This window comes from Protobothrops mucrosquamatus, unplaced genomic scaffold, assembly GCF_001527695.2.
Source record: "Protobothrops mucrosquamatus isolate PMUCROS unplaced genomic scaffold, P.Mucros_1.0 scaffold1989, whole genome shotgun sequence".
Taxonomy (NCBI): Eukaryota; Metazoa; Chordata; class Lepidosauria; order Squamata; family Viperidae; genus Protobothrops; species Protobothrops mucrosquamatus.
The window spans coordinates 299,536-313,099 of NW_015388105.1; the positions used below are offsets into that span (position 1 = coordinate 299,536).

Consider the following 13,564-nt stretch of genomic DNA (forward strand, 5'->3'; position numbering starts at 1 on the left):
CTATACATTAGCTTAGATAATAACTGATTAAAAACAAAGCTAATTTTGACTTCTGGTTCCTGTGAGCAGTGAAGCAGTTGAGGGATTCGGGATGCTGAGCCCTATAGCTGAGTTTCTTTCTGTTTGGGAACCCTAAATGGGCCAGAGGCTGCCCAGGAGAGGTGGCAATGAAGGAAGGTAGTCCCAGGGACCTTGGAGAGATGGTGGTCTCCCTGATCGGTCCAGGAGAAGCCTTCCAGAAACCAACAGGAGAAAGGCTAGCTAACTCCATTGTCTAGCCCAGTGATGGTGAACCTTTTAGAGACCAAGTGCCCAAACTGCAACCCAAAACCCACTTATGCATCGTCGGGTGCCGGGTGGGTGTGGCCCATTGGGTAGGTGTGGCCCATTGGGTGAGTGTGGCCCATTGGGTGGGTGTGGCCCATTGGGTGGGCGTGGCTGCAGTTGTAACGGCAGACTGGGTGGGACTAAAAAGTTCAATCAATCAATTCCAGCTTTGCAAGATCTTTTTTTTTCCCACGAGAAGTTGAAATTGACTGATTGATTGAACCTTTTTTTTTTTTGCACACGGCAGCGGAGGCCTAAATCAAAAAGATTTTATAAAACTCAGCTGAAGGCCTAGGACTGGGGCGACAGTGTGCGTGCCCACAGAGAGGGCTCTGAGTGCCGCCTCTGGCACCCGTGCCATAGGTTCGCCACCACTGGTCTAGCCCCAGCTTCAAGCAACGGAAGTCAAAAGCTCTACTTTAAGCTGATTCTAAACAGTGCGTTTGAAGCTGGGTAAGAATTGATTTTCTATATCCTACTTACTTTCCTGAAGAGGAAAACTCCCAAGAAGCAAAAAAAAAACCCTCTCAGAGAGTGAGAAGGGAGGGTTTTCCCCCTACCTTTTCGCTATTGGAAGCGGTGACTTTAACCCTTTAAGGATGAAAAAGATTAGAAAATCTGAAAATGATCCAATGCTGACACCTACTGGTGTATGAGGACTATGAAATCTCTTCCTGTGGAAAAACACAACAGAAAAAATAGAAATAATGTATAAACTATATTATATGGCTTCAATAATAAATAGTTACAGTTCTACATATAATTAATGCACACATTATGCAAGTACATATATATTTATTTCTAATACACTTTTTATAACTATCATTCTTTTTAGCCTTAATTGTATCAAAAAGAGTCAATAAGCAAGAAAAGTTTAGTCAAAAGCTGAGGTTTTTTCCTCTCCCACAGTTAGTTAGCTATGCCACATGAACCTTGCCTTATTTTTTCCTAAGGTTGTTAAAAGCAGAATTAATTATGAAAAAAATCAAGTAGAGTTGCATATTGCATAATTTCACATAACATTTCACAAAAGAAAGGTTCTTTTATATTCAAGAATTTTATCATATATTTGTGTCACCTCTTCTTCTGCAGCTTCCAATGGCATTTCATAAAGACAGTCAATTTTTTGAAGGAGGAAAAAGTCAAAATGAAGCCTCTCCTGGACAGTGGGGTAGAGCATGGTAAGAAAATCTGCCATGTAGTGACTATAGCTGAGAAATACCTGTGCTTATGAAGAACTGTACGGGCTGGTTCTGTAAAATAGGCAGCTACTGCTGAATTTTAGGGGCATTTGTTTAACATCCAAAGGAAGAAGGGGTGTTAAGGGCAACAACACACTAAAATTATACAAATCATAATTCTGTTCAGAGTCAATCATTGACAGTAGGGTTTTGAGGTTTCTTTTTTTGGAGGGTGAGTAACAATCTCTATGTGTCTTTTTCAGGAAGGCTGATTGGTTTTCTCTGATAAGTGTCATCTATCTACTCTTTTCTTCTCCCTTTATGGTCTACTATTTTGTAATGTCATGTGATCAGTACCATTGCTCTTTGAGTGAGCCAGCCATCCAGTTGCTTACGGGAAAAGTTCACCTCTTAGATATCTGGGACAAGACACCCTCTTTCTCTTGGAAAATTCTGATCCTTTACTTTTCTTGGGTAATATTCCAGGTACGTGTCATGAAGCTTCTCTGTTGGAATCCAGTTATTTGGATCAAAATTAAGATTGTTTTTAAAACTGCATTCTAAAATTGGAGCTCTATATGTGAAAATATGGCAATATAAGTTACTAGCAATATTGTGTTTGGGTGTTGCTGGGAATAATGCTAACAACTAATATCCCTGGTTTCTTTTGAGACATTTTTTTGTCTTGATCTCTTCCAAAAGATTATGACTGACAGAAGAAAATGAGAGACTTGTGGTCTTCCAGAAGTTATGAAACTGAACTTCCAAAACCCATTACCATTGGCTAGGCTTATGGACTATGCCAGGGGTTGTTATTTCAACCATATTTGCAGGGCAATAGGTTCCTTACCCAGAGCTAGATGGTGATTTGAAATAAACTAACACAGGCTCACCTTCAATCTTTAGTTGTTATTTCGATATTATTTCTATATGAATATTTCATTATGGTATTGGCAGCTAGAAATTAAATATTTTCTACAATTTCTATGTCCCCAAATGAGTTTTACTAAAATATTCACAGTTCCATATTTATATTTCAGCTACATTTTTAAACAGCTACACTATTATGAGAGGTTGGGATATGAGTAAATGTCAGTTATGAAAAAATAATGATATGGTCAATCCATAATTTATCTTCCTTCAATTGTACCATTGTGCAACTTTAATTCAATTGTAAAGATATTGGCTTATACGTTCATTCCGTTACAGGGATTTTTGTTTATGATTCCTGACTTTTGTCATAAATTTATTCCTGGTTTTCGAGGAGGAGAACAAGAAGGTGCCATTTCACCTGCTGGTAAGACCATTTTTATTATATCAAGTAATTAAAAATTAAGGAAAAAAAATGCATGCCTAAAAACAATTATCTGCTTATTCAGCATGTTTCTAATTAAATGATACAATCACTGATCCCTACCATATGCTGGCCTGCATTTCCCTCTCACCCTCAGTGGCTCCTAGAAGTCCTTTTGTCTTAAAAATAACATTTTTTTCTTGCTGCCTGTTACACTTGGAGATATGTAATGTTGCTTTTCTCTGTTTTGAAATGCCTTGGACTTTGCTGATATATAATCACACACACCCACATTCATTGCTTGTAACTTGTGTCTATCTTCTTCAAAGCCTCTGGGGCAGGGCTGAGCAATTAACCTGTGTAAACATGCACTGGTGCACATACATACCGGTAAATTGGAAAAAAGGGCTGTTAGCTTCAAAATAAAAGCAATGCAGTTTTATTGTATGCGTGGTAAACACTTATTTACATTTGGCTTATTTACATTTGGTCTTTACCACAGTTGTGTTTAGCTCATCATGCCTTCCCCAGAAAGCCTATTGTTTTCTGTTTCTGTTTTCTGTCATCCAGAGTTCTTTTGGAATTGGACAGCCTCTGAATCATCGTCATCCTCTGTTTCCTTTCAGGTGTAGTACTCAAATATGAGATCAACGGACTACAAGCCTGGTTTATAACGCATGCCCTCTGGTTTGCAAATGTTTACTACTTCCAGTGGTTCTCGCCCACTATCATTTTTGACAACTGGATTCCAATCTTGTGGTGTGCAAATATTCTGGGCTATTTAATGTCCATATTTGTTTGGTTAAAAGCCTACTTCTTCCCTTCTAATGCAAAGGACTGGTATGTTGATATTATTTATAATTTATATTACTATAAATGTGATGATAATTTGATGAGGACTGAATGTTCTTTTCTGATCAGTAAAGTTAATTAACCCAGAAGCTATTTCTCTGCCTTTCTTGCTATTGTACTTTTACTTGCTACTGAAGATCATAAATATCTAAGTGTGTCATTTCAATTCCTAAGGTCTGATGATGTTGGAAAATCATTTGTATGTGTTCAGCTTATCATATACAGATTCTGCCTGCCTGTCTTGAGCATTAAGGTCTTCTAATGGGGGGTGGGGTCTAATAGGGTAACCATGTTTTTTATATCAGAAATGTCCCCTTGAAGTGTCTTGAAAGAAACAGTAATTCAGTCACTCTTAAAGAAGATATGCCTGGAACTATTGTCTTATTTCCAGTATCCTCTTCTTGAGCAAGGTTCTTGAGAAGGTGATGACTTTTCAGCTTCATGCATTCTCGAAGGATATGAATTATGTGCACCCATTCCACTTTGATATCATTCTGGTTTTGACATTGAAACTTGTTTGTTCTGACAGATGATGTGCTCTGGAGAAGTGCAATTTTGTTGGTACAAATCATAGATATTTTGGCAGCTTTTGATACCATTGGTATGGTATCATTCTGAATGGATTATCTAGATCAGAATGTTCATATAATTAGATTTTCTCTATCTCCTGAATCAGCTCCAGAGAACAGCATTATGGTGCTTGTGTTCAGTCTTGTAGGCTGTTAAATTCCTTCTCTCAACTATGTTGTTTAGCATTTATATAAAACTGCTAACTAGGTCATTAGAGGATTAAAATTAGGTGCTATTAATATACCTATAACAGCCAACTATATTTCATCATTCTCAGAATCAGGTAAGACTGCAGACATTGGATTAGATCAGTGATGGTGAACCTTTTAGAGACCGAATGCCTAAACTGCAACCCAGAACTCATTTATGTATCACCAGGTGCTGGCTGGGCATGGCCCATTGGATGGTATGGCCCATTTGGTGGGTGTGGCTAATTGGTGGGTGTGGCTGAAGTCACAGCAGACTGGGTGGGTGTGGCCAGAGTGGGCGTGGCCACCTCGATGTTGCTTGTGGGGAGGGATGCCTGTTGGGGTCAGGCAGGGTTGGGGGAGATCCAGGGGGTCTCTGGCAGGTGGGACGGTAGGCAGGAGGCTTGTCCTGCGGGATGAGTAGAGGCAAGGGGGCAGGGCAGGGGTGCCATTGCTGCAGAGCAAGGCAAGGCGATGCAGGGCCCGGAGCGGCTGCTGCCTGACACCATCGGCCCCTGCACACAGCGAGCGCATGGGGGTCAACTATGTCCATCAGCAGCCACAGCCTGTCAGCCCCTCGGTGTGATGACCCAGAGCCCCGAATGGAGGCAAAGCAGTCATCTGGCAAGAGAAACAGTCCGTTAATCACTGCCAATGGTCCCCAAAAGCTGCCACATATGCTGGCCAGAGTTCAACCAAAGCACGCACACAGTGTCTCCTTAAATCTTAATCCCCAGGTGTGCCTTGTGGAGTGGGGCAGGATGCTCTCCTCCCGAGCAAATGAGCCTGCCTCTGTTGTTCTCTCCTGCTCTCTGCTCTCCTTGCTCTAGGATCAGGTGGGGGGCCTTGCTCCTCACCTGAACTCTGCCTTCCCTGTTCCAAACCTGAAGAGCCCTGGCCTGCCTCAGCCTGCTCCTTCCTACAACCCTCTGAAGCCATAGACACTCTCTCCTGGGCCTCAACAGAGAATTCCATGTTTTCCTCGGATTCAGGCTTGGACGGAGGCACGACACTCGATTTTGGCATGATGTGGCTGTTTGCCTCCATTTGCCGCTTCGCATGTCGCACCCAATGCGGCTGCCATGGGGCCGCGGAACAAGCCGGTTCCTTACCACCGCCCGGCTTGCTCCATGGCCTCAGGGCAGCGGCACTGGGCAGGAGGCGGCAAATGGGCAGTTTTGGCATGATGCAGCTATTTGCCGCCTCGCGTATTGCCCCCATTGCTGCTGTAATGCGGCTGTGGAACAAGTGGGGCAGGTTTCCCCCTCACCTGCCCATTCAGCTACAGCTGTAGTGGCTCTGTAGGCAGAGCTGTGATGTTCTCTTCTCTGACAGAGAAGAGAACTTCGTAGTTCTGCCTACAGAGCCACCAAAGCAGCAGGTGGAGCACCGGAGGTTCGGGGAGGTAGGGTGCTAAAGTGGGCGGTTGGGACATTGGCAAGAGCAATGCATCTGAGCGGACAGCGGCCTTGGAACAAGTGGGGCAGGTAAGGAAAGAAATCCTCGCTCCCCCCCGAAATTGCCTTTCTTTCCTTACCTGACTTCCAGCCCCGTGCCATTTCTCCTTTGCAATCTGCCGTCGCCGCTTGCAAGGAAACAAAGGAAGTTTTTTTGAGGAGAAAAAGGTCAATCAATCAATTCCAACTTCACGATCTTTCACCGCTTTTTAGAATTTAAAAAGGCTATTTGCAGTCGAACCGGTCTTAAAGCATCCTTGCCCAGGGAAGCCCTTTGTGATTCAAGCCAATGCCAGCAATGTGGCCGTCAGAGCTGTGCTACTGCAAAAGAACCAAAGTGGGATCCTACAACCCTGCGTCTACACCTTGGAAAAATTCACTGAGTATGAGAGGTGGTGGGCTGTGTGGGAAAAGGAAGCTTTCGCGATCCGTTGGGCTCTATTAAACTGGCGTCACTATCTAGAAGGGAGCAAGGTGCCTTTCGAGGTATGGATTGATCACAAAAACCTAGAAGCACTGAAAACTCCCCGCAAATTGTCCCCAAAACAAGTACAATGGGCACAATACTTTAACTGTTTTAATTTCATCCTTAAGTACATACCTGATGCTTTATCCACACTGCCCCAGTACAAGAGCTGATGCTTTATCCACACTGATGCTTTAGCTGATGCTTTATCCACACTGCCCCAGTACAAGAGCCAGCATGAAGAGATTAATGAAGCAATTATCTCCACTTCTCAACTCACGCCACGCAGAGTCCCACCTTCAAGAGCCCCAAACCGCAATGACCCTGAGGCAAAGAAAATAAAACAAGAGCTCCTCACAGACCAATGGTTCAAGAACAATCAAACCTCCCTAACATGCAGGGATGGTTTGGCTTACAAGGGGGGGGGGAAGCTATACTTGCCCAAGACCCTACATCTTAACGCGCTCCAACACGGCCATGATGTAAAACAGGCTGGGCACTTTGGATATTTAAAAACACTACACTTCGTCCGCCAGCAATTTTGGTGGCCGGAATTGAAACAAGACGTGGAAATCGATGTCCGGAGTTGTGCTTTATGTGCCATCATGTAAAGAATTTCGGGGAAACCCCCTGGATTATTACAACTGGTGGCGGACCCTTCCCAAGATTGCTATGGGCTTTATAGTAGACCTACCTGAAAGTAGGGGAAATACGGTCATCTGGACTGTGATAGATTTGTTTTCAAAGCAGGCTCAACACAGCATACATGTACACTTTAAACCCAGGAATACATTAAGGTAGAAGCTTATCCAGTACAAGGATAAAACACCCAAACGGCAAACTGAGCAACGTTGGTATATAGCAATAGCACTTAGACTTATATACCACTTTACAGTGCTTTACAGTCCTAAGCAGTTTATAGAGTCAGCATATTGCTTCCAACAATCTAGATCCTCATTTTACTGTCTTCGGAAAGATGGAAGCCTGAGTCAACCTTGAGCTGCTCAGAATCGAACTCCTGGAGTGAGCAGTAAGTTAGCTTGCAGTACTGCATTCTAACCACTGCACCATCACCAAGCACCTGAAATGTGGTCATGTGATCGGAGGCAGGGCCCAGCCATCAGAACTTTGAACCTGTACTTTGCAGGGGCTTTGTCATACTTTGAATGGTAAATCAAAGACTACTTGCATTTATCCTGGAGCCAGGTCAATAGTGATATTATCCACCTTTTGGAGTCAGTTGAAGATTCTTTTGGTAATGAATGTCAGCTCTTATCTGGAAGTTATGAATGCTAATACGATTTTTATTATAAGGTTACAGAAACAGAACCTTGCAAGTCTGAATATTCTACCCCACGGGTCTTCAAACTTGGCCCTTTTATGACTTGTGGACTTCAACTCCCAGAATTCCTCAGCCAGTGTGCTCCCAGGAATTCTGGGAGTTGATGTCCACAAGTCATAAAAGGGCCAGGTTTGAAGACCCCTGTTCTACCCCCTTTTATCCTGAAGAGAACTAGGGAGGGTTAAATCTTAGATATTTTCTCAAATTATATTTCTGCCCCAGACTCAGATTTTGTTTATCTCACCATTGTATTGGTTTCCTCTTGTTCCACAAAGGTTATTCCTTCTCCCCATTACACTGAACAGGTTATAAATATCTGAAATGAAAATAAATAACATTGTAATTAATGTCAATTATTTGCATCAGACTAATCAGTAATGATGTCCATTTTGTTTGTGAGTGCTCTTGCAATTTCATTTGGTTTTCAAACTGATGTATAAGAAACTTTTGTTTAATACTCTTTAATATTCTATTTTAGCAAATTCACTGGCAATTTCTTCTATAACTTCATGATGGGAATTGAATTTAATCCACGCTTGGGAAAGTGGTTTGATTACAAATTGTTTTTTAATGGCCGACCTGGAATTGTAGGATGGACTTTGATTAATTTATCCTATGCTGCAAAACAACAGGAATTGTATGGACAAGTCACTAATTCTATGCTACTTCTCAATGTCCTACAGGTAAACATTAACATGTGCATTAATGTTAAATGCTATCAATAACAATTTTCCCCAATTAATTTCCTCAGGTGATACATCATATGTTTTTGTGTTTGTGTGTGTGTGTACACAGAAAAATATAGACATGTATGAACTACATGCTTACACCACTTTTACATCTGTCTGCAATTTAATCAGTCTCTTAACTCTTTCAGGATGACTGTAGTTCCACAAAAATTTTCCTTATATCAGTACCACCGTGTACAAGCTATTCTTCACAAAATAATGACCACAAAATTATTGGAATTGCAAAATATCTCAATATGCTGTTGATTTCAACCTCAAAATCTCATAGGTTCTCATATGAGAATAGCAAAATCTCATGCGAGTGTTCACAAAACAATATTCTTGCATAAGATTTCAGAGTGAGATAGGTAACATCTGTGTTTTTGGAATGATTTTTTCCCCCACTCATACCATGAGAAAAACATAGAAAATCTCAATATAACTCATTATATTGGAAGATATATTGGAGTGTTTCTCTGACAGTGTAGTAATAATTAAGCACTAACTTACAATAAAAGGTTAAAATTAAAGAGAACATTGGCTATGGAGATTCTCAACCATCCAGGTCATGGTTGTCCCAAAATCATGCTTTTCCAAAAGGCAACTGGACTTTCTTGGTTTTTATTTGAAAACATTTTGCTTCTCATCCAAGAAGCTTCTTCAGTTCTAAGTGAAGACAATGGAAGGATTTATGTTCTTTGCAGTCATTTGGTCATTCGCACTTTCAGGGTTGGTTGTACTACTCTGAGAGTAGTTGAGGCCATTTGGGGGTTTATCTATATCTCAGAGTCCAAATAGGCGTGGAACCTTTTTGGGACTGCTGAAACAACTGTATTGTAGACAGGAGACAGGTAGTATCTATTCCTCCCCCTTTGATAAGGCTGTTCAGTTTTAACATAGATGACCTCTTTGACCCTTCTTTCAAACCAGTGGTCCTCTCTGTCTGGAATATGATCTTTGCAGTCTTTAAAAAATCTGACCCTTTAATTTCAGATGCAGATAGACTGCTGAATCCTGTCCTGGTGAGTTGGTTTTCCTGTGTTGTGTCATATGTTTGTGACATGTACCAGTCTGCACATGTCTTGCTGCATTGTACTACATATACATTGCCCTGTTTGTGTCTGGGTGCTTTGTCCTTGGGGTGGTCAAGCTTTTGCCTTAATGTATTCCTGGGTTTAAATTGTGCAGGTATGTTGTGTTGGTTGAAAATCCTCTTGTGTTTTTCAGTTATTCCTGCAACATATGGAATGATAACATTGCTCCATTTGTTGTTCTTTTCTTTGTCCATTTTGAAGAACTGGATCCTTTCGTGGATTTGATGATTAGGATAATCACACGTTCTGAGGACTGCCTTGATATATTTTTGTTCCTTCCCCCCCCCTGCTGGTAGGCATACCTTCAGCCTGGTGGTATAGGGTCCTTATTATTCCCAGTTTGTGGTCCAGTGGGTGGGGAGAATCAAAATGTAAATAGGTTTGTATAATAGGTTTTCTGTGTACTTCAGTGTTGAGGCTTGATATGTACTTGCACAATCCAGGAAAGCCACACAATTTTCCTTAACTTCTTCCTGTGTGAAATTAATGTTTCTGTCCACAGTGTTTATGTGTTTGATGAAGGGTTCCACTTCCTGTGTTTTAATCTTGACTCAAGTCTCATCTACATATTTATACCCTTGAGTAGATGGAATCAGATGCTTGCATTGGATGTCTAATTCTACCTACTCATTGTGGATGATACTTGAGTCAAGATTAAAACTCAGAAAATGGAAGTGGAAGCCTTCACCAAACACATCAACACAAATATTAAGTTCACCCAGGAAGATGTTAAGGAAAATAGTCTGACCTTCCTGGATTGTGTAAGTACACATCAAGGAAGTCAGAAGCTTCATCACTGAAGTATATAGAATACCTATACGCTGCTCAGTATTTACATTTTGATTCTCACCACCCACTGATCCACAAACTGGGAATAATCAGGACCCTACACCACCGGGCTGAAGGTATGCCTATCACCAAAGAGGGCAAAGAGAAGAAACAAAAACATTTATTTATTTATTTATTTATTAATTGCATTTATATCCCGCCCTTCTCCTTTCGGACTCAGGGCGGCTGACAAATGATAAAAAAAACTAACATACATAATATTACACCTAGTTAAAATTTAATTAAAACGAAATATTTGAGAATGTCCAATTAAAAGTAATTAAAACCCCTATAAAATCCCCTAGGCCAGTCCCGCTTGCTGGAACAACCATAAACATATCAAGGAAGCCCTCAGAACTTGTGGCTATCCTAACGGGGCCTTCATGAAAACCACAAAAAGATCCAGCAGGAGCTCCTTCATAATAGACAAGGAAGAGAACAACAAACAGTTGCGTTGTCATTCCTTACATTGCAGGAATAACTGAAAAATTCAGAAGGATTTTCAACCGACACAGCTTATATGTAAACTTTAAACCTAGGAATACATTAAGGTAGAAGCTTATCCAGTACAAGAATAAAACACCCAGACAGCAAACTGAGCAACGTTGGTATATAGCAATAGCACTTAGACTTATATACTACTTTACAGTGCTTTACAGCCCTAAGCAGTTTATAGAATCAGCATATTGCTTCCAACAAGCTGGATCCTCATTTTACTGACCTCGAAAGGATGGAAGGCTAAATCAATCTTGAGCAGGTAGACTCAAGATCCCGAATTGCTGGCAGCAATTGCAATACTGTATTTAACCACTGTGCTACCATGGTGCAATGCATATTGTGAAAACAAAACCACTTCACAAACGCAAGGCACCACACAGGAGAACAAACTCATCAGAACAAGATTCAGCAGTCCATCTTCATCTAAAAGAAAAGGGTCACTCTTTTGAAGACAGCAAAGTTCCCATTCTGGACAGAGAGGATCATTGATTTGAAAGAGGGGTAAAAGTAGCCATCTGTGTTAAAATCCCCCTTATCAGAGGGGGAGGGATATGATACCATGTATCTCCTGTCTACAACCCAATACTTTCAGCAGTCCCCAAAATATTCCACACCTCTTTGCCCTCTGATTCAAGTGATTCTGAGGATATAGATAAACCACCAAGTGGCCTCAACTACTCTTCTAGAGTTAATAACCAACCCTGAGAGTGCTAATGACTAGATCAGAGGTCCCCAACCTTTTGGGCACCAGGGACCAGTTCCGTGGAGAGAGGTTTTTCCGTGGACCAGAGGGTGTGTGGTTTTGTGTGTTGCCTGCATCTCGTGGATGGGGCTTTGCTTGTTTGTGTGGACTGGTTTTGGGCATGCTGCAGCAAGGTACTGGTCCATGGACCAGGGGTTGGGGATCCCTGGACTAGATGACTACAAAGAATCCTTCCATTCCCCTCCAGACAGTTAAAACTGAAGAAGCTTCTTGGATAAGAAATGAAACATTTTCAAAGAAAAAAACCAAGAAAGTCCAGTTGCCTTTTGGAAAAAGCACCTTTGCGATAAAGAGGACATTGGAGTATCATGTTCTTCAATTATAGGGCTCTGTGAAAGTGCTGATAGAATCATTAATTTAGAATTTTAATCATCAATCCTATGTAAATGTAATCCCAAAAACTATGACTTGCATTTTATATGTAGATAAATTTGAGCTTCTCTCTCTCTCAAAGATAGCATTTATTCACATGCCTATTTTTTATAAGTGTAATAATAATGTGTATATTTTTCAGGGTCTGTATGTTCTGGACTTTTTTTGGAATGAAACTTGGTATTTAAAAACAATGGATATTGCTCATGATCACTTTGGATGGTATCTGGCCTGGGGAGACTGTGTTTGGCTTCCCTATCTCTATACTCTGCAGGTATTTCATCATATGCATTTACTCTTGTTTGCATTCAGCTGCTTCTAGAAACAATAGAATGTTTCCCCCTTTAAGACAGCACCTGGGGTATCATGACGGCTGTTCATGTTTAAGGATTTATTTATTTATTTTTAATGTTTGGGCCTACTGCTTCAGGGAGTAAACTGCCCTGGCAGTATTATTTTGGAGAGGTAATGGGCAACTCCTAGTATGATGGTTGCTATTATGTGGCAGTTGGAGGTTAGCTGGGAAAACAACTGGAAGCTGATGTTTTGTGTGGTGGCTGTAGGCCAGTGCCTGATAGCTATATGGCAGAGTTGAAAAAGTGAAACACAGACTTTCAGAGATCAACCAGAGCTGAAGAAAAGAGAGAGAAAAGGGTAGAGAGGGAGAGACTCAAAGAATGTGGACGAAGAGACCAGGATGAAGTGGAAAAAATAGAAAATATACAAAAATGTGATGATAATGTGAGGTTGTTTAGGAAGACAGCTGAGAGTATTGGGTGTTTTGCTGGAAACTGCAAGTAAACACCATTTTTTGGTAAAAACAACACAAATCATGGTCATATGACCTTGGCACTACAAACATCCATAAATGTGAGCCAGTTCCTTTTTTTTTTTTTATAAAATTTTTATTGTTTTCAAATATAACAAAATATAAACATAAACTTGATGCATATAAATACAAAACATCAGTACACAAAAGAAAAGATACTTTACGGGTGGTCCCGGCTGCCCCCTCTCTGCTTCCCCCTCTTTCACTTACCACCTTCCTCCCTCTAGACTCTCAACCACTCCACCTTCCTCCTCCACTCCCTACTTCCCAACCTCTTTCTCAAGCACCAGCCGGAAGCAGTTTGGGGTAACAGCCAGGATCATCCTCATAAATATACTTCCAGCGTAATTAATAAACACATCAATTCTTATATATTTTTATCCTTTTCCCCCCTCCCCCCCCTGGACTTCCCAGAGCTAAACCCAGGAATAAGTACAAAATAATTTTAATCTATCCAAAGCTATCCATTCATACAATAAACAAGTATAAAGTTACTATAACTCTAAAATACAATAATAAACTTATAAAAATTTAATAATTAATCAAAAGCGAGATGATAGTTTCTCAATTCATATCTTTTCTGAATATAGTCTATCCATCTTCTCCATACCAGGATAAATGTCTCCTGTGAATGATCCTTCAGGTATGCGGATATTTTAGCCATTTCTGCAAAATGTGAGACTTTATGTCTCCAATCATCCATAGTTGGTAGTGTCTTTTTTTTCCAATTCTGAGCAATCAATGTTCTTGCTGCTGTGATGCAATACAACATAAG

The 13,564-nt window shown here is 40.9% G+C and overlaps 1 protein-coding gene across 1 annotated transcript in view; it reads left to right on the plus strand.

The window, feature by feature from the left end:
- The first annotated feature begins 1,398 nt into the window (after nucleotides 1-1,398).
- Nucleotides 1,399-13,564, plus strand: part of LOC107294557 (7-dehydrocholesterol reductase-like) — a 21,133-nt gene continuing 8,967 nt past the window's right edge. Inside the window, exons 1-6 of the mRNA XM_015823793.2 lie at nucleotides 1,399-1,508; nucleotides 1,772-1,994; nucleotides 2,718-2,805; nucleotides 3,429-3,642; nucleotides 8,156-8,360; nucleotides 12,103-12,234. Coding sequence (XP_015679279.2) covers nucleotides 1,426-1,508; nucleotides 1,772-1,994; nucleotides 2,718-2,805; nucleotides 3,429-3,642; nucleotides 8,156-8,360; nucleotides 12,103-12,234 — 945 coding nt within the window. The 5' untranslated portion in view covers nucleotides 1,399-1,425. The remainder of the gene's footprint in view (nucleotides 1,509-1,771; nucleotides 1,995-2,717; nucleotides 2,806-3,428; nucleotides 3,643-8,155; nucleotides 8,361-12,102; nucleotides 12,235-13,564) is intronic.